At 36.4% G+C, this 21,906-nt stretch overlaps 1 protein-coding gene across 6 annotated transcripts in view; it reads left to right on the top strand.

Annotated features, from left to right (window-relative positions):
- Nucleotides 1–21,906, top strand: part of TASP1 (taspase 1) — a 243,572-nt gene that overhangs the window by 133,421 nt on the left and 88,245 nt on the right. For all 6 annotated transcript variants that reach the window (XR_004259822.1, XM_032248011.1, XM_032248014.1 and 3 more), the window contains one exon: nt 21,760–21,870. Coding sequence is in view for 5 of the 6 variants with exons in the window: in XM_032248011.1 (XP_032103902.1) it covers nt 21,760–21,870 (111 nt within the window). In the remaining variant the exon portion in view is untranslated. The remainder of the gene's footprint in view (nt 1–21,759; nt 21,871–21,906) is intronic.

Below are 21,906 nucleotides of genomic sequence, written 5' to 3'. Positions count from 1 at the left end.
TCAGGCAATTCTCCTGCCTCAACCTCCTGAGTAGCTAGGATTACAGGCACGTGCCACCATGCCCAGCTAATTTTTTGTATTTTTTAGTAGAGACGGGGTTTCACCATGTTGACCAGGATGGTCTCGATCTCTTGACCTCGTGATCCACCCGCCTCGGCCTCCCAAAATGCTGGGATTACAGGCTTGAGCCACTGCGCCCGGCCGTATGTTGTTGATCTTTTAAAAAAAAACCAGCTCATTCTGTTGGAAAATATTAGGTTCTTCATTAGATGAAGTTAGTCAATCTGAAATAACACTAATAACGATAATAATCGTCCCTAAACTTTCTGGCTTAACACAACCATTTCTTTATTTCTCATGATGTGTGTATTAACTGAGTTTGGTGTGCACAGTTCTTTTGCAGTCATGCCTGGAGATTCTCATGTGACTGCAACAGATGGTAGCTTGATTGTATCTCCATGGTGTCTTTACTCTCATGGTTGGTGCCTTTGTGGGGACAACTAGAAGGCTGAGCTCAGGTGGTATGCTGGGATGCTTTGGTCTTGCTCTTCTCTGAGGGAGTATTGGAGATTCTCTGTATCTGACATGACCTCTCCAGCAATACTTTGCTGGATTTTTTTTGTAGTAACTCAGGACACTCAAAAGTGCTAATGTGAAAGGTGCCCAGCCTTCTTAGGGTTTAAGCCTGACCTGACATTGTGTTTATTAGAGTGAATCACAGGGCCAATCCATATTCAGTGTAGGAGGGAATCACCTTAGGGAATGAATACTACCAGCTTTGTTCGCTGAGGTCCATCTTTGGAAACTAGCAACTGTAGGAATTATTTTTTGGAGTAACATTTCTCCCTTAGAGAATCATCTTGATTTGTGGATTGTCTCCCTAGAAACATAGATATGAACATAATTACCTGCGTAAGTGCACACACAGTTCTAAAATTTCATGGTATTCTTTATCATGGATTGTCAAACTCATAAAATTTAGAAGTTTGTTAACTCCTTCATTAGTGATTTAAATGACTTTATTGTTTTACAACAGTTGCACAGAATTCTGTGGTATAATTGTTCTATCCCCTTGGAATGACAATTGGGTTGTTTCCTAGTTTTTGGTTTTTTAATTTTTATTTATTTATTTTGCTGTTTTAATAGCAGTGATTTTCTTTTGCATAGCTTTTGTGTATGCGTCTATTTCCTTACCATAAATTACTGGAAATATACTTTCTGTCTCAAAAGGAGTGGATATTTTAAAAGATTTTGGTAGATATCGACCAACTTCCCTGTTTTCTCCTAGGGATTTTACAGTTTTAGTTCTTGTGTTTAACTCTTTATTTGAGTTGATTTTTGTATATGGTATAAGGATCCAGTTTTTTTGTGGACGTGTTTAAGATAGATACTTTTTTCATTATTATGAAGTATTTTTAAACTGCATTATTGGTTATACATAAAAATTTCTATATTACATATGTAAGTTATAAAAATATGACCAAACCCCTTGAATTTGCCATCAGCTTAATGCAAACATTTGCAATAATATTTATCTCAGCTTTGTTAGGATATAATTACAAATAAAAATTGTATTTTAGGTGTACTACATGATATTTTGATGTACATATACATTGTAAGATGATTGCCACAATCAAGCTAATTAACATAATCCATCCACTCACATAGTTACCTTGTTTGGGGTGGTGAGGATGAAGATCTACTCGCTTAGTAAAGTTCAGTTCTACAATACATTAGTATTAACTGTAGTCACAATGCTATATATTAGTCCTCCAGAATTTATTCATCTTAAAACTATAAATTCATACCCTGTGACCACTGTCTCTTCATTTCCTCACCCCTGGTAACCATTCTTCTATTATCTGTTTCTATGAGCTTGACTTTAGATTTTATATATAAGTGAGATCATGCAGTATTTGTCTTTTTTTGTTTGGCTTATTTCACTTAGCATGAATATCCTCCAACTTCATCCATATTGTCACAAATGACAGGATTTTCTTGGTTTTAAAGGCTGAGTCACACACTCTCTCTCTCCTTCTCTCTCTCACACACACACACACACACACACTCTCTCTCTCTCTCTCTCTCTGTCTCTGTTTTAAAGGCTGAAACAAACACACACACACACACACACACACACACACACACACACTCTGTCACACACTTTCTTCCTTTATTCATTGATAGACACTTAGGTAGTTTTCGTATCTTGGCTATTGTGAATGCTGCTGCAGTGAAAATGGGAGTGCAATTATCTCTTTGAAGTACTGATTTTTCCTTTGGATGTATACCCAGAAGTGGGATTGCTCAATCATGTGGTAGTTCTGTTTTTAACTTTTTGAGGAACCTCCCTGCTGTTTTCCAGAATGGCTATACTAATTTATAATCCCAGCAACAGTGTACAGGTGTTCCCTTTTCTCCACATCCTTGTCAACACTTGTTTTTTGATGTTTTGATAGTAGCCATCCTAAGTGTTCTGAGGGAATACCTCATTGTGGTTTTGATTTGTATTTACATTTACCTGATATTTTTATATTTACCTGATATAGTGATGTTGACTATGGATTGAGCATCCTTTATCTGAAATGCTGGGGAACAGAAGTTTTTGAATTTTGTGCTCCAACTGTGTTCTAAAACTTCTCTGTTGGTATCTGAACTTACACAGATATATTTTCCTTTGTAGGTAGTTGTCAAATTGATGCTCCTGTAGGGGATTGATGATAGAAAGCTTCTATTCTACCATCTTCCTTATGTCACTCTGATTAATAATACTATTGCATCCTTTCCTACCTTGTCACAAATTCTTTTCTGCAGGTAACCACTATTCTGAAATTTGTGTATCATTCCCTTACTTTAAACAGAATGTTTAATCATATATGTATGCATCCCCAAATAATACATTGTTAGTTTTATGATTTTTATTGACCTGTAGGTCTCTGGTATCATATGTTATATAGTCTTCTGTGTCTTCCTTCTTTTAGTAAATATACTTTCATAATTGTTCATACAGTTTCCATGTCACTCTAGTACATTTATTTTAGCTGTGAATACTCCATTGTGACTGTAGTCCAGAGTTTTATGCTTTCTCCTGCATTTATTAACTGTAATTCTTCTAGAAAGATGACCTTTCACTTATCATCTATTTGGCTACCTTTTCATAAAGGAAAGTCAGAAAAGATGTTCACATCTTTTTTTAATATACTAATTTTCAAAGTAATGAGATGATGCAATTCATCTAATTCAGATAATTAGATAATCTCCTAAGACACCCAACTAGGTTTCATTTTATATGTTTAAAAAAATTCCTATTTATTTATTTGCTTATTTGTGAACTTGTTAATTTATGATTTTTATATATTTGATGTGTTTCAATCTATTACATCCTCTATATTTTTTCCTGCTTTGTTACTAAGTGCATACACATTTAGATTGTTATGTCTTCTACTAATTGACACTTTTATTATAAAATATTCTCTTTATCTCTAGACAATTCTTTTTGTTTTAATGTCACTTTGTTTAATATTAATATAGTCAGAGCAACTTTCTTATCCTTAGTATTTGTCTGCTATATTATTTTTATCTGTTTTAGTTTTAGCCTATCTTGTCTGTATGGTAAAGTATGTTTCTTATAAACAAACAACAATTGAGTCTCCCATTTATTAATAAAAAGATTATTCTAGATTGATAACCTGTGCCTTTTACATGGAGTGTTTAGTCCATTTACATTTAATGTAAGTATTGATACAATTGGGCTAAATATACTGTCTTGCTTTTTGTTTTCTATTTTTTCTTTTTTATTATTTTTTGACCGAAATATTTTGCTATTATTCTATGTATTATATTTTCTGTAGTTGCTGTAGGAATTGTAGTATGCACCATTAATTTACCATGGTCCACTTTAGGATAATATTACTTTATGACAATGTGAGAAACTTTAAAAAGTGTAAGTCCATTATTTCTTTCTTGTTCTTTGAGCTCTGGGCATCTTTTAATGTCCATATTATGTTATAAGCTCTAAAATATGTTACTATGTTAGATATTCAGTTGTCTTTTAAAAAATTTACACATGCACTCACACACACTAAATATATATGCTTTTAAACTTATTGAATGAGTTCCACTTTCTGGTGCTTTCCTTTTAAAGAAAGAGCTCCAGGTTCTCTCTGTTATTGTTTTCCCTTAATCTAAATAAATGACCTTTAGTAGATTTATGTTTCATGTTTCCTGATGATAAGTCTTAGCTTTATCTATCAGAAATGTCTTTACTTCCTTTTCACTTTTATGGAGAGAAGGATGTTTTCTCTGCATAGATAATTCTATGTTGGCTTTTTTCTTTCAATAATTTAAAAATGTCACCCCACTATCTTTTTACATCCATTGTTTCTGGTGGTAAGCTTTTGTAGTGGTCTCTTTATATGTAATGTTTTTTTCTTTTTCCTGTCTGTTTCTAATATTTCATCTTTGCTTTCCAGTAGTTTTATTATGGTGTCCTTAAATGTGATAATGTTTGCATTATCCATTTTGGAGTTATTTGAGGTTATTGGGTTGTTAGATATGGAAAATTCTCAGCCATTATATTTTCAGATATTTATTCTGGCTTGCCAACTCTCTTTTACTTCTGGGACTGCTGTTATATGCACTTAATATTGTTCTACAGATACTGGGTACTGCGTTCCTATTTATTCATTCTTTTCCTCTTTGTATTTCAGTTTGGATAATTTCTCATGCCTGTATCAAGTTCACCTATCCTTTGTTTGTTGTCTTTTGCTTGCTTTAAAACCCCCTGAATGCATTTTGTTTTTGATACTTTTTCATTTTGTGTATTTCTATTTGGTTTATTTTAATAGATTTTTCTGTGTTGGAGTTTTCCCATCTTCTGTGAATATTTTCCACTTAGGTAAATTGTTTTTCTTTTAAAAACCTTATCTGATAATTCCAACATCTGGGCTTTTAGACTACTTCTATTGCCTGTTCCTTCTCTTGTTTCCTAGTCACATTATTTCTTACTTTTTCATATGTCTTATAATTATTGGTTGTATACTAAAATTATATTTGAAAACAGAAGAGACTGCAGATGGTATTTGCCTCTAAAAACAGATGTACTTTTTCTTATTCCATGCATCTAGTATGACACATTGTGTCAGTCTCATCGATAGTTGAGTTGGGACTGGGTGTTCTTGCAGCAGTAGATTCAGTTCACTTTGGCCTCAGATATATATAAAACATAATATATACACACATTAATATATATATATATATATATATATATAAATCCTTTATTCATATAAACATATATAAATGTTTTATATTTATAAAATATATATGTATTTTTGTTTCTATAGGTTCAGGGTGTGTATGTGCAGGCTTGTTACGTGAAATGTCACATAATGGTGAGGTTTGGTCTTCTAGTGTATCCATCACTCAAATTGTGAACACTGTACCTAACAGGTAGTTTTTCAACCCTCATCCTCCTCTCGCCATCCCCTCATTTGGAGTCCTCAGTGTCTATTATTTCTTTCTGTATGTTCATGTGTACTCATTGTATGGCTCCCATTTATAAGAGAGAACATACAGTATTTGATTTTCTATTTTTGAGTTATTTCATTTAGGATAATGGCCTTGATCGCCATCCATGATGCTACAAAAGGTGTGATTTTATTCTTTTTTATGGCTGCAGAGTATTCCATGGTTTATACCAATTTTTTTTTGGGCTTAAATAACAAGCATTATTATTTCACAGGAGAAATTCTAAAGAAAGGTGCTTCAGTAGTCAGTGGTTAGTTTCTTCAGCATCAAAGACTCCATTCGTTTCCATATTTCTGCTCTGTTATTCTCAACTCTTTGATACTCAGCTTTGATGCTCAGCTTGCCCCTTTATGGTCATAAGGTGGCTGCAGCTGCTCTAAGTATTATAGTCTATTCAACAAAATTCAAAGACTGGGTGAAGTAACAGCTTTGTCTTGTGTCACCTTTTTTTTTTTTAATGATTTAAGCTTTTATTTTAGATTCTTGGGGTACATGTGCAGGTTTGTTACCTGGGTATATTGTGTGACACTTGAGTTCAGGTGTACAAATGATCCCATCACCCAGGGAGTGAGTGTAGCACTCAATAGGTAGTTTTTCAGCCCTTGCACTCTTCCCTCAATCTCCTCTATAATAGTCCCTAGTGTCTATTGTTTTCATGTTTATGACCATGTGTACCCAATGTTTAGCTCCCATTTATAGGTGTGAACATGTGGTATTTGGTTCTCTGTTTTTGTGTTAGTTTGCTTAGGATGATGACTTCTAGCTACATTTATGTTGCTGCAAAGGACATATTTTCATTCTTTTTTATGTCTATGTATTTTCCAGGGTGTATATATATTACGTTTTCTTTTCTAATCCTCCGTTAATAGGCACTTCGGTTGATTCAACATCTTTGCTATTGCGAATAGTCCTGTGTTGAACATCTGAGTGCATGTGCCTTTTTTGTAGGACAATTTATTTTCCTTTGGGTATATACTTGGTAATGGGATTGCTGGGTCAAATGGTAGTTTTGTTTTTAGTTTTTGAGAATAAATCTCCAAACTGCTTTCTACAGTGGCTGAACTAATTTATATTCCCACCAATGTTGTGTAAGTGTTCTCTTTTCTCTATGGTTTTGCAACACCTATTTTTTTTTTTTTTGCCTTTTTATAATAGCCATTCTAACTGGTGTGAGATGGTATCTCATTGTGATTTTGATTTGCATTTCTCTGATCATTAGTGATGTTGAACTTTTTTTTTTGTATGTTTTTTGGCCATTTGTATGTCTTCTTTTGAAAAGTGTTTGTTCAGGCTGGGCATGGTGGCCGACACCTGTAATCCCAACACTTTGGGAGGCTGAGGCGGTTGGATCAGTTGAGGTCAGGAGTTCAAGACCAGCCTGGCCAACATGGTAAAACCGTATCTCTACTAAAAATACAAAAATTAGCTGGGCATGGTGGTGGGTGCCTATAGTACCAGCTACTCCGGAGGCTGAGGCACTAGAATCACTTGAACTTGGGAGGCAGAGGCTGCAGTGAACTGATACTGCACCACTGCACTCTTTCCTGGGTGACAAAATGAGACTCCATTTCAAGGAAAAAAAAAAAAAAAAAAAGAAAGTGTTTGCTCTTGTCCTTTGCCCACTTTTTAATGAGATTGTTTTTAGTTTATTAAGTTCCTTATAGATTCAGGGTATTAGACATTTGTCAAAAACATAGTTTGCAAATATTTTCTCCCATTGTGTGGGTTGTCTGTCTACTCTGTTGATGGGTTCTTCTGCTCTGCAAAAGCTCTTTAGTTTAATTGGATCCCACTTGTCAGTTTTTGTTTTTATCACAGGTTCTTCTGAGGTCTTAGTTGTGTATTCTTTGCCACGGCTGCTGTCCAGGATGATATTTCCTAGGTTTTCTTCTAGGATTTTTATAGTTTGAGTCCTTACACTTAAATTTTTAATCCAACTTGAGTTAATATTTGTATATTGTGAAAGGAAGGGGTCCAGTTTCATTCTTCTTCGTATGGCTAACCTGTTATCCCAGCACCATTTATTAAAAAGAGAGTCCTTTTTTCATTGCTAATTTTTGTTAGCTTTGTTGAAGATCAGATGGTTGTAGGTCTATGGCTTTATTTTTGAGTTTTCTGTTCTGTTCCACTGGTCTATGTGTCTGTTTTGTACCAGTACCATGATGTTTTGGTTATTGTAGCCTTGTAGTATAATTTGAAGTCAGATAATGTGATGCCTCCAGCTGTCTTCTTTTTGCTTAGGATTGCTCTGGCTCTTTGGGCTCTTTTTTGTTTTCATATGCTAGCTTAAGATTTTTTTTTTTTTTTTCTTGAGATGAAGTCTTGCTCTGTCATCCAGCCTGGAGTGCAGTGGCGTGATCTCGGCTAACTGCAACCTCCACCTGCTGAGTTCAAGCAATTCTCCTGCCTCTGCCTCCCGAGAAGCTGGTACTACAGGCATGTGCCACCATGCCTGGCTGATTTTTTGTATTTTTAGTAGGGACAGAGTTTCACCATGTTGGCCAGGCTGGTCTCGAACTCCTGGCCTCGTGATCTGCCTGCCTCAGGGTTTCACCATGTTGGTCAGGATGGTGTTGAACTCCTGACCTCAGGTGATCCACCCACCTTGGCCTCCCAAAGTGCTGGGATTACAGGCATGAGTCACCATACCCGGCCAAATTGTACACTTTAAATGGATAAATTGTGTGGTATGTGAAATGTCTCTCAATAAAGCTGATAAGAAAGAAAAAAAGGGACAGGTGTGGTGGGTCACACCTGTAATCCTAGCATTTTGGGAGGCTGAGGGGGTAGAGCCCTTGACCTCAGAAGTTCCAGACTAGCCTGGGCAACATAGTGAAACCCATCTACACAAATTATACAAAAATTAGCCAGACATGGTGGTATGCTACTTGGCGGCTGAGGCAGGTTCACTTGAGCCCAGGAGGCAGAGCTTACAGTGAGCCAAGATCATGCCTCCAGCCTGGGTGACAGAGTGAGACTCTGTCTCAAAAAGCGGGGGCAGGAATAAGTTACCCCATCAAGAAGAAAAAAAAAAAGGTAAATTCTAGAAATGCTCCTGTTTCTGAGCACCCAGCACAACGACAGGGCATTCACTGTCTCCAAGGTCCCCACTTTCCACACCCTTCCCCCACTACACTCCCATTCCACTTCCAGGTGGCTATGACTGAGCAATTATTAGACCTTATCAATCATGGGTCCAGGTGAGTGTGGCCCACTTGTGGTTCACATATGTCTCCAAACCACACAATCTCAGCTTGGGTAAAAACCCCAGGGTCACAGGGCTTTCCCTTAACCTTTTCTTGATCCAGACCTCTCCCCTTTGTATTTTAATTTAATTTCTTTTCTTTCTTTCTTTCTTTCTTTTTTTTTTTTTTTTTTTGAGACAGTGTCCTGCTCTGCCGCCTCCCAAAGTGCTGGGATTACAGGTGTGAGACACCGTGCCCAGCCGACATAAGATAATTTGATGGGAGTGTCAAATCTTATCATTCAGCAAAGACTAGGATCCCAGCAAAAGCAAAACTCCACATATCTCTTTATCTGTTTACAGACCGCTTGTCAGCTTTAGGAATCAGGGGGAACTTCTCTTTATCTTTCTCTTGGTCTTTTATAGCCTAGCTTTCAGGTTATTGGGTCACTGGAGTGATTTTTACTTTCACCCATCTATGAGATCTTCCTTTGTCTTACCACTCTGCTCTCACACTTTGGAGGACAGTTACAGTGCACTTAGATAAGATCCAGTGTGCTTCTGAGGGATTTGTCCAGCCCTTTTTCACTTTTCCCATTGTTTGGTGGCTGCTGCCTTGCGGTAGGTAATGGCTCTGTGCGTCCAGGTTGGCTCTTCTCCTTCAGCTGTCCTATTTCGTCCCCACTCTTCAGAATGCTGCTGCTTTCACCTGCCGAAGGACTTGTGCACCTCAAAGTGTGAATATCGTTCAGCTCTCCTGCTCTACCCCACGTGTTTGGAGCTATTAGTGAAGACCTGTAGGAAAGAGTTGATGAATGGATTCAGCCATGTTTGGTGAATGGGGTTTCTTTTGATTCTAATTAATCATGTTAGCACACACATGGTCATTTAAAGTTTATTAAAGTTCAACTAGTTTTTTATCCTCATCTACAGCACTTACTCTTTTTCCACTGCTTCCTTAGGAATTAAAGAGACCATGCCTCTGTTTTCTCATAAGAAAGGCTTATCTCTTTCAGGAATTATGTTCATTGAGATATTTGTGCATTTTCATCTTTCTGAGTTTCAGAAAGACTGTGGCTTGCTATTGTTATTACGGTTGGAGTGATGGAGTCTTGCAAGTTCTCCATCCTAACTATAAGTGGAAATTTCAGGGATCTGTTTTGGAGGCCTGTGAGACATATTAGAGGATTTAGAACCATAATTTTAGCTGGTAGAATTGTCCATCTTTTGGCAACGAAACCCCTTTTGGTTGGGTTCTGTGATCTTTGACCTGATTATCTTTGGTAATTTCCTTGTTTTTAGGTAGAACAAGATGCCTCAGACTCCTCTTTGATACATCTTTCACCAGACCCAGGAACCCAGAACCAGTCATTTATCCAATGATCCTCCTCCTCCTTTTTTTTTTAAAAATAGGAAATGTGATTTTAACATAATAATCTAGTTTCCAAATTTTCACTGCAATTTCCATGTTGGCCTCTAGGCTTTGATAGTGTCACTGTTGCCTTTGTCACACGGAGTTCATTATTCCAGCAGCAGTACTAAAAATCAAAATCAGTCCAGGCACAGTGGCTCACTCCTGTAATCCCAGCACTTTGGGAGGCTGCAGAGGGCGGCTCATGAGGCCAGGAGTTCGAGACCAGCCTGGCCAACATGGTGAAACTCCGTCTCTACTTAAAATACAAAAATTAACCAGGCATAGTGGCAGGCGCCTGTATCCCAGCTACTCAGGAGGTTGAGGCAGGAGAATGGTTTGAACCTGGGAGGCAGAGGTTGTAGTGAGCTGAGATGGCACCAGTGCACTCCAGCCTGAGCAATAGAGCAAGACTCCACTTCAAGAAAAAAAAAAAAAATCAAAATCAAATGGAAACCTTAGCCTACAGGTTCAAAACCATATACTTATGGATTTTTAAATAAAATTATAGCTGTGTAGTTTCTTAATTTGGAATTTGTAGATCCTATGGAATCTACACATGGATTTTTGTGGAGCATTCTGTGAATTACCTGAAATTATATGAAAAATTTTAGTCAAAGATATGTCTTTGTCTCATAACCTGAGGGTGATTAGGAAGCACAATCTTAGGTAATTTTGAATAAGCTTGTAAATTAGCTTCCTGGCTAAAATAAATTAAATAAATAACAAGTAATACAAGTTGATGTATTTCCTTCTTTTCCTGGTATTATTTCTCAGTAAGTGTCAAATGAAAACCTTGAAGAGTCCCAAATTTTATGTTGTCATTTGTCTTTTGTTACGTAACTCATTTGAGGTGGCCTTCCTGTATTTTGCCCCTTTCTTCTTTTGTCTGCTTTTTTTATCTGATAATTTTTCTAGTTGGTGGTAAGATAGCTTTGGGACAATTTCTGTATTGATATTCCTTAAGTTCTACCCAGATATGGAGAATAAAATATGATTACCATTTCCTCCTTCCTCTTTCATAACAGTTGTGTCTTTCCCTACCCTCAAAACTTCCCTTGATACTGTACTGAGTAGAGAAAGGGATAAGCAGTGACTGGTGAGCAGATTTAAGACTTCTTTCCACGGTACTTTATTTGGCCTCTAAATACTGAATGTTGTTTTCAGACTTTGGGCACAGCTTTAAAACTGATGAAATGGTTTATATTGCCCCTCCTTTGTACAGAGAAATTTATTGAGAAATAACATCAGCTCAGCCTTCCTTTTCAGCTTTTAAAGAGATCAAAATCACCCCCATAAATCACTTTTAAATTTTAAGCCATTAAGAAATTTATTAAATATTTAATATATATGGCTGGCTTAGTAGTTATAGGTTAAATTTATGGTGTAGTATAACTATCTTGCTTATGTTCTTTCTGTTTGTGGGCTTTATCCCACATATATAATCAATACATACAGTGAAATATTTATTTTACATGACATCTACATATTTGTAGATGTTTATAACTGCATTTGACTTTTTTTTTTTTTTGGCTTATGAAATGCACATTATGCATACCATGGCTTAGAGGCAAAATCTTTAATTTTATTTTTTTGGGATGTGTTTGGTGACGTACTGTTTATAGGACTTTCTGGTTAAAATTGGGGGCTGTCTACAGTCCTAAGTGTTAGTATCAGAACCTATTGTGCTACTTATTTGCAGATAATTATTACTGTGATCTTGTCCATGGTCTCAGATTTTTGGGGCTTTGGGTTTTCTTTGTGTCTCCTTTATTCATGTGATGATATTAGCCTGGTTTCTACAGTGACTGACTGGTAGGAAATAAGCATGTCACTAGGAGTCACAATACTTGGATCTTAGAATCTTAGTTCTTCCAAATCACTTTTCTTATTTGTCAAGTGGGGAGATAACAGTACTTTCCTCGCAACTTAATTGTAAAGCCTCAGATATACAGTAGTTGGTTATTTAATAGGGAATCACTGAGTCAGTGACCCTTTCTCACTAAAAAGTTAAGTTTTCTATAGTTGAATTTAATCTAGTGTATTTTTTCATTAATGAACAGCTTTTAAAAAGGGTTTTTCCTTAAGTCATCTGCCTATTGCAAGCCTTTTAACTAAATTTTAACCAGCAAGTTATTAAAGTTCTAAAAGGACATTCAGGTATAAATATTTTGTTTTGTGAGGAATATAAAACTATTAAAGCTAAGCCATTTAGTTTTTCAAGTGAGGAAACTGAAGCATGGATGTCATAAGTGACTCATTTCAGGTTCTACAGCCAGAACTGGTTCTCCCCATATATGATCCCTCTCTCTAATGGAATAGGAATCCAGACAGAAGATTGACCAGAGTGTGAACTGAGCATTACAAACAGTGTTGGGTCTTTTATGGCTACTTTCCTAATGAAGTTCTCAGGTGTGGATAAATCTAATGCTTATACATATACTCTGTTTCCCACATAAGTACAATATAATGATGCAATCTTAGGGGTACCACCATAGGTAAGAATACCACTTTTACTGGTGGTGGTTGCCTCTGATTTTTTTCCCCCTTCCTTGGGTTCATTTGTCCCTGATGCTCTAATTAGAGTGCTGTAATTTAGATAACTAAATTTAAATAATTTAGAACAGAAAGCAAAGTTCTGCTTTATCATCTATATTCACACTCAAAATGAATATTGGGTAAATTTCTACACTGAGGTGTGTATTAGTCAGGGTTCTCCAGAGGGACAGGACTTATAGGATATTTGTACTCATGAAAGGGAGTTTATTAGGGAGACCTGGCTTACATGATTACAAGGTGAAGTCCCACGATAGGCCATCTGCAAGAAAGCATCCAGTAGAGGCTTAGTTTGAGTCCGAAAGCCTCAAAACCAGGGAAGCTGACAGTGCAACCTTCAGTCTGTGGCAATAGGCCCAAGAGCCCCCAGCAAACCACTGGTGTTAAGTCCAAGAATCCAAAGGCTGAAGAACCTGGAGGCGGATGTCCAAGGGCAGGAGGAGCAGGAGGAAGCATCCAGTATGGGAAAAGGAAAAGCCAGAAGACCCAGGGAGCAAAGTTATTCCACCTTCTTCCACCTCCTTTGTTTTTGCTTTCCTGGCAGCCAATTGGATGGTGCCTACCCCCACTGAGGATGGATCTTTCTCTCCCAATCCACTGATTCAAATGTCAACCTCCTCTGGCAGCTCCCTCACAGAGACACTCAGAGGATCAAGGAGTAGAAAGAATGGCTTAAGTTTTGAGAACTGCAGACTGCCTCTGACTTTGTAGATTGGATGAAGGGTGTTCCCTACTCATATTTGTTGAAGGTTTTTTTTGTTTGTTTGCTTTGATATATTTTAGTTTTTTTCAAAAAGGTTTTAATCTATGAAAGTATTTGGATCCCTAAAACTGGAACTTTTCCCATTTATGGAGCTACTTAGACAGTTGGGATTTTGTGTGTGGGTGATTGGTTGTATCCTCTCAATAAAATTGGCAATAGTGATAAAAACTAATATATATAAAGCACTTCGTATATGTACTATATGCCTAGCACCATGCTCTAGATATCTGTGTTTAATCATAACTGTTATATTTCTCTATTAAAAATAATTATGAAACAGTAATGCATATATCAGTCACATCCTACTTTGTAAGAGATGATAGCTCTATGATATAACTATAAAATTAGTTTTTCTTTTAGTTATTATTTATCACAGAAAAAATGGAAAAGCCTGAGTTGTTTTTGATAGATTACAATAAATATCCAAAGTATGAGACAAGTTATGGATTACAGAGAACTCAATATTTGGGAAACACTAAATGTGTGTTGGTGAACTGTAACGTTAAGACGTGACTGGATTAGACATCTTCACCACTTATTCCATCTCATTATGAAGGTCCTTATGTTTTTCCCTTGTGTATAATACATTCCAGGTTTGATAACCATAGGGACACTGTGAAGACTAAAATCATGTGTGTCCTATCACTTTTAAGATAGCTCTCTCTTTAATTTCACAAGACAGGCTTGAAAACCAGGAGTAACCTAACTCCAAAATTGGCAGTAAATTCTTTGACAGGGAAAAGGTGACGTACTGTGTAATAAATTCCTTTGTTGAAAAAGACATGTTGCAATACTGGAAACTGAAGTACCAAATGTTTCCTTTTGCATTTGGAAAGGCCCTTTCTTATTACTTATTCCCTGTGGACTTCTAACAGGGGATGTGTTGAAAGATTTTTCAGATGCCCACTAGCCACAGTGAGAGTGAATGGCAGCATTTATAAGATGACATAAATACTTCAAAATCATCAGTAATCCTTAGAGATGATGTGCCAGGGGTACTGAATGTGAGCTTTTGTTATTGTTGAGCCTGTGCTTTTGTAGGAGGCTGCCTAGGAATGTGTGTTGTGTCTCTCCTGTGAATGCAACTTCACTTTTTCCCCTCTGGGTCTCTTTGTATTAGAATTGAGGTGAGAGTGGTTTAAAAGACAAAAATTCTGCAAGGATAAGAAAGATCTGTGAGGTTATAAAATCCTAATCTTATTTTGAGGTCCTGTGGAGCAATTATATTATCGTCCTCAACCATTAGAACACTATGTTAATTACTGGACACATAAAGGTCTTTTAATGTTCATTCTGTAATAATGTGGCTCATCCCAACACTGCTGCTACTACTACATGAGATAAAGACAAAAAAGATTGAAAATAATCTAGAAATGCAATGAAGGTATATCTTATATGTTAGCTAAGAGTTGATAAATTTTGATGTTTCTCTATTCTTGTTGCAAAAGCTTTTTAGTTTTTTGTTACTTTTACCTTTTGGAACTAAAACATAATTTGAAAATATGATTTTGTTGGGCTGTCACATTACCTATATTATCTTGTTTTGAAGGATGCGTCTATCACTAGGGCTGAAGTTAAAAAAAATTATAAATGTTTGATGAAGGTCAGGTGACATAAAACACCCATGGCATCTGTTCATGTTTACTCTGATCAACTCGTGTACTCAAGATACAGGACAGTGAAGTGAATGTGGCCAAATCCCATTATGGGAAACTTTGCTTTGCCCTTTACTAACTTGCCTTAAAAGAAAAATATTGTGAAAAGCAGGAGTGTAATCTTAAGTCGGGCAATAAACCTGTTGTAGAAAAAATAGGTATTTATTATAAATACTGTGGAAAATAAAGGGAGTAAATAAGAAAAATCAAGCATAATCCACATTTTCTAGATAACCACAGTTAAAATGTTTCCTGCCAGACTAAAATAAATCTTTATAATACTATGTGTTTTGTTTTGATAATGGAAGGTTCACTCAGGTGGTCATTTTTACCCTGTGTGAAGACTTAGTTTGATTTGAAGCAATAGCCTTCATTTAGAATTAATTACAAAGCAAAGGATAAACTTTCAAATTCTATTTTAGGCTCCCTCAGTGATGATTGTCACGCTAGCTGAGAATCACCTTGTTTTAATAGAAGGAACATAGAGAGAATAGGGCGAAGGGCATGAAAGTAATAGAAAACTTTTCTTAAGATGGCTATTATCCTCTTTGTAGTATTTATTAAGTGTTTGCCCTGTGCCCAACTCCATGCTAAATGTGAATTTTCTCATTTTGTCCTCAGAACAACGCTGTGAGGTAGTTGGTATCTCATTCGCCATTTTACAGCTAGGGAAACTGAGCCCTAAATAAAGACTCCCAAAGTCACCCCACTGGATTCAGACACGAGTCTGACTGCAGAATAAATACTATTAACCCTTATGCTATGTAGGCCTTCAGGTAGGGGGTGTGTGTAAGAGACAGACAGAGTGGTGCAGGGAGAGGGAGGAAAGGAGGAGGGAAAGTGAGAATGAATGAATGGAGTAAATAAAATGTACAAGGTGTCCTCTTAAAAAAGACCCTGCTGCTTGACCCAGAAATCTCAGATTTCTCCTAAAGATACATAAGCTTTTTGTAATGTAAGCTAATGTATTCACTAGAAAAATAATGGCATTGTTGCAAAGATTTAGATGACTGGAAAATAAAGATACTTTATTAATTAACTCTTCTAGTTTCCTTGGGGTTTTGCCAACCTTTTGTAGATTGAGAGAAATCCACAAACAGATGATTTAAAGGTGGCTTCACTGAAGTGGTGTCACATGATTGAGGAAAGTGGTCATTCTAAAAGAATGATAAATATGCAGGACTCCATTTTTTAGACAATATAAAGTATTTAATCAAATTATTCTTTTTTTATTCAAATGACCTGAAAAGAAATTCTGTAGTTGGAAGCAATTAAATATATCTTGGGTTCCCCCTGCTCCCGCCAAAAGGTCAGTTAAAGTAAATATTCTCAGATCAAATGATCTTTTTCATGTATCGCTGCTAATGGCATCTGATAAATATATGTACATGAGCTTATCAAAAATTGTTGGAATCAACATAAAGTTGCATGTTTGAACTGGAGAAAGTAGCTAGAAGTCATAATATTTCCATGTAAAGTTTTCTGAGGCATTCTCAATCACCAGCAAAGAGCCGCTTATACAGATTAAGAATGCATTTGGCCCCATATATTCATTGACAGATGAATGAATAAAAAACACATGGTATAGGCATATTTAGAGTTTCCATTCAGAAATATGAAAAAGTTATGGAAATAGATGGTGCTAATGAGTATACAACAGTGTGAATGTACTTAATGCCACTGAATTGTATACTTTAAAAATGGTTAAATAGTAATTTTATATTATTTATGATAGGAATTCATCTTGATTTAAAAATAGAACTAATTGCAGTGACTAAAGAGGCAAGTTTTTAAAATTTAAACTTAAATTTAAAAAATCTCGTGTAAAAAGATGCATGGGAAGAGACTGGCTTTAGGCAGGCTACCCAGCAGGCTACCCTGAAAACCCTCTGGTTTTCAGGTCTGTCCTTTCTCTCCTGCCTTCCTCAAAGTATGTGGTTTGTTATTATTATTATTATTTTAAAATTTATCTCACTCAGTGGCCATGGCGGGGCCTTGATGCTCATGCATGTCACTCCTCAGTCACGCTGCTGTGCCTCATGCTTAGCTATGCAAGTGTGGGCATGGAAAGTTGTATTTAGTCAGATATGGCAGAGACATTCAACTTAATGCTCTCTGAAGATCCATCTATCCCCCATATTTCACAGGCCCCTTGTAGTTGCCTAAGAACATGTAGCTTTTTCTAGCCAGTGGACTGAAATGGTGATGATATTTGTCACTTTCAGCCTAAAGTGGTAAAACAGCCCTCTGGAACAGCAGGGTGGCCCTCTTGTTCTTGTAGAGGGGAAGTATGTGATTCAGGTAGTGCATTTACAGGTGATGGAGTCTCTGTCTGCGTAGGTTTGTTCTTTTTGCTTAGGTTTGAGTGAGTGAGTGTGTGAAGCACATCTTTAGGCGATGCAAGTATGACCTATAACATTAATGAGAATTGTGTTTTAAGCCACTGAAATTTGGGCTTTGTTTTTGCAGCCCAGAATAGCTATTCTGACTGTTACTCCAGGGTGGGCTTTCGCCAGACATGTTTGATGAAGTGAGAGAAACAGGGAGGCTTTCAGGAGTAAGGGAATGGATGTAAGTTGATGAAGCATGGAATTTTAGTTGGATAAGAATAGAGGTGAGGACCTGAGTAGGTTGTGGAATAGTTAAAAGGCAGCAGAATTAATGGATGGCAGTTTTTGGTGAGATGGAGGGAATGTTGGAGTTAGAGGGAGCTAGAGAGATAGAAGTGAGATGATTGCGATTGAGATCACTCAGGAGTTCATATTACTGCTAAAGATGGGAGTGAGTTTATCAGGTAGTGTGCATAAATGGAGGAGAGGATGTCAGAATACCTAGAAGCCAAGATATTGGGAGAATCATCTAGATTAATATTAAATTCAGCAAGAATGGTGACAAGTAGTAGTGTTGGGCAGAGTAAAATTGAGCTGGGAGTTAAAATCTCTAAGAAATTAATTTGTCTTTACACGTCTGAAACAGTCTCTATTCACCCTCACTCTAGAATGGTAGTTTAACCGATTCCAGGTTGGCAGTGTTTTTTTCTGATTGTTTTTTGCCATAGCATCTTTAAGATATTAGTCTTGTGGCTTATGTTGTTGCTTGGAGATATTTAGTTATCAGTTTAAAATTTTTGAATTTTTTTGTAGGTGATTTTTTTTCACTTTTCTTTTTGGTTAGTTTTTAAATATTTTCTTGTTGTCTTTGGTCCAGGGCTTCAAAATGATACAACTAAGAATGGATTTTAATTTTTATTCCCCTTTTTTGGAACTTTATGTGGCTCTTTAGTTTAATAACTTAAATTCTGGAAAATTCTTATTCATTATTCAAATATTAGTGTTTTCTTCTCCTTTCTTTTATCTCTTTCAAAATGCCTAAGGGCATTATCATTTTCCACTCTGGGCCTTTTAACTCCTCATTTTCTTTTTCTTTATCATTCTAGGCTCCCTTTTTTTTTTGAGATGGAGTTTCACTCTTGTTACCCAGGCTGGAGTGCAATGGCGCGATCTCGGCTCACCGCAACCTCCGCCTCCTGGGTTCAGGCAATTCTCCTGCCTCAGCCTCCTGAGTAGCTGGGATTACAGGCACGCGCCACCATGCCCAGCTAATTTTTTGTAGTTTTTTTAGTAGAGACGGGGTTTCACCATGTTGACCAGGATGGTCTCGATCTCTTGACCTCATGATCCACCCGCCTTGGCCTCCCAAAGTGCTGGGATTACAGGCTTGAGCCACCGCGCCCGGCCCCTTTCTTTTTCTTACTGTATTACAGTTTGCTCTGTTTCAGGGATAGGCAAACTATGACCTGTGGGCCTGCTTTTGTATAGCTCATGAGCTAAGAATGATTTTTTAGTTGTTAAGACTTGTTGCAAAAAATTAAGAAGATTTGACAGACAGAAATTACATGTAGCATTCAAAGCCTAAAATGTTTACTATTTGGCCTTTTATAATTTTTTTTTTCAACCTCTGTCCAATTATTTTTACTTCTTGAAATGATAGGTTTTTTTTGTTTGTTTTTTGCTGTTGCTTATTCTTCCTTATGGTTGTTTATATGTGTGTGTGTGTGTTGAAGTTGGGGGTTGCAATTTTTTATTTGGAGTCCATCTTCAGTATGGGTTTTGAAAGTTTAGGTATACCCACAAGAGAAGACATGTATTATAATTCAGAAGTCTTTGAGCATGGGACATGCTGAATTCTCAGCAACAGGAAACATACTGGGAAAGAGTGAACTGGGGCTGGAATAAGGGTTAGGATTAATCTGAAATGACCTGGCCATAGAGACTGGCATTCCTAAGGTCTTGGGAATGTCCAGGATTCCTGCTGAATCCAGGGTTTTTATATGAACCCTTGAGGTTGGTATGTAGAATACACAATCAGGGTATTGACATCAGGACTGGCCAGAATGACGGTAAAGTGAATGCTAGGTAACCAAGCAGAGGTCTGATACTTCTGGGGAGGTCTTACAGTATGTAGTAGCACCCTTGTTAAGTGCTGTGTACTCTGGGCTTTCCAGAGAGTTGTGGCTCAGTAACAGCCTGGCAAATGAATGGATGGGGAAAGAAATGAAGGTCAGGTCCATATTTTGAGGACTGATAAGTACCAGGCAGGTATCTTCTGCCAATCTTTGTCCTAGACTAATCAGACAGGAAGAATATGGAGAGATAACTCTAGTAGTTGTTTTGTAGATCCCTTGGGATTTTCTACATAGACAATTATATCATCTGTGCATAGAGACAGTTTTACTTCTTCCTTTCTGCTCTTTCTGCCTTTTTCCCCCTTTGCCTTATTACAATGGCTGAAATCTCCAGTACATTGTGAAGAGAAGTGATGAAAGCAGACACCATTGCCCTGCTTCTGATCCTAGGGAGAAACAGTGTTTTGTCATAAAGTATTATGTAACTGTAGGGGTTTTTTTTGCAGATGTTCTTTATTTCTAGAAATTGATAACTGTATTTACAGGCCTAATCTGATTCAAGTATAGTTTTTTTGGGCAGTGGGCAAGACTACATAGGTATGATTTTCTCAAGAGATACATAGTGTTTGGTATCTTTCTGTGATATTAGCAGCCACTGATGATTGCCTCTATCAATTACTACATTATGGGTTGCAAATGGTTATATCCCAATTCTATTAATTTCTTTTTTCATTTATTATCTGGGATACTTCTATAGAGAAAATATTCCTTCATAAATTGTTTGGTTACTCTGGTATATAGTTCCTATAAGAAGGAAAGAAACATGCTTGCTTGTTTTCTTTTATCAGCTTTCAGAATAGTAAATTGGTTTCATCCATCCTCCAAAGGTGATCAGTGCTTTTAAAAACATGAGTTATGAATTTAATTTTTGTTTTAATCCATTCATTTGTCATGTTTATTGATAGTAAATAAGTGTGTATTTTTTGTTTTTTAAGAACTTGGTATTTTTTCACTTCTAATTTTCTTGTCAGGTCTTTTATAATCCATGTTTTCTGCTAAGATGTAAAAACATACACATACTTGGATAAGTAAGGACAGAAAGAGTATATAATGAAAGACTTATTTCTAATCTTAGTGATTAAAGAGTGGAACTGTTTGCCTTTGAATCATACTTTAGCGCTATGGCAGCATATTCTAAGAAAACTTCGGATTTTGTAGGTAAAACCACGGAAGTCAAACTTTCTTTGAATGGAACCTACAGGAGAATAAGCTTTGGTGTCATGACTCCTTGTTAAAGATGACCAATGTCAGAAAATATAAGTGGTAATTTTAAAAGTTTCTTGGTAAAAAGATCAATCACAACAGGATGCAGGAATTTACAGGGAATTTCTGATATACATTGTGTATGATGTAATGTTAACTTCATGTGGTTTAGCTGTTTGACTTCAGGCATGTGTAGATAACCTTCTGAACATTCATTTAGTTTATAATATGCCAATTTCCTAGCAATTGTTATTGTCTTAAAGTATAACATTTCACTGTTCAACATCAAATATGTGCATAAAGGGAATTTAACTTTATGGTGCTTCATGAGCTTAGCACAGTGTACATAGTAAGTGTCAAACACGGTTTCTTTCTGTTAGTTTTATTGTCATCTTTTTCACCATTATAAAAACAATATTGCAAAAATTTACTGAATAGTAAATGCCACAGAGTTATATATTGAATTATGTATTTAGATCTGCCTTTAAGTATAGATATTCATTCACAAATATATATTTAGATCCTGAAAGATGTTTACATTTGCTCTTTACCAAAAACTACAGGGAAGCCATTTCTGGCAAATATCTGGCAATTTCTAAAAAAAATTCATACTTCTATGAACTGATAGTATTTGTGGCAATGAGTGTATATTGAAATGCACCTATGTGGTTTAACAATTACATATAATATTTTTAGGAGGATTTTTTTTGTTAGTGCCTAACACCAGTCATAATACATATTAGCTAAATAGAGAACTATGTATCATATGAATTTGTATTGGTTTGTTTTTGGTTGATAAACTTTGTGTGTAGTTTATTCTGAATCTCTTTTACTAAAATTACCAGATTGCTCATGGAAGTCATTTTATCCCTCACTGAATTATCTTCCAAGCTAACTACTCTCTTAAATGATGCATAAGAGTGTTCTAAAGCTACTGAAATAAGCAGGGTGTTCTGTGCTGATTTTCTTCAACTGTTGGTTTCTTTGGATTTCTAGGATGTGGAGAACATCTTGTGCGCACCATACTGGCTAGAGAATGTTCACATGCTTTACAAGCTGAAGATGCTCACCAAGCCCTGTTGGAGACTATGCAAAACAAGTTTATCAGTAAGTATAACATTAAGAAGGTTACATTCTTCTAAA

Source organism: Sapajus apella, unplaced genomic scaffold (assembly GCF_009761245.1).
Source record: "Sapajus apella isolate SASKATOON/1434 unplaced genomic scaffold, GSC_monkey_1.0 scaffold65, whole genome shotgun sequence".
NCBI classification, from domain to species: domain Eukaryota; kingdom Metazoa; phylum Chordata; class Mammalia; order Primates; family Cebidae; genus Sapajus; species Sapajus apella.
This window is presented reverse-complemented; position numbering and strand designations above follow the sequence as displayed.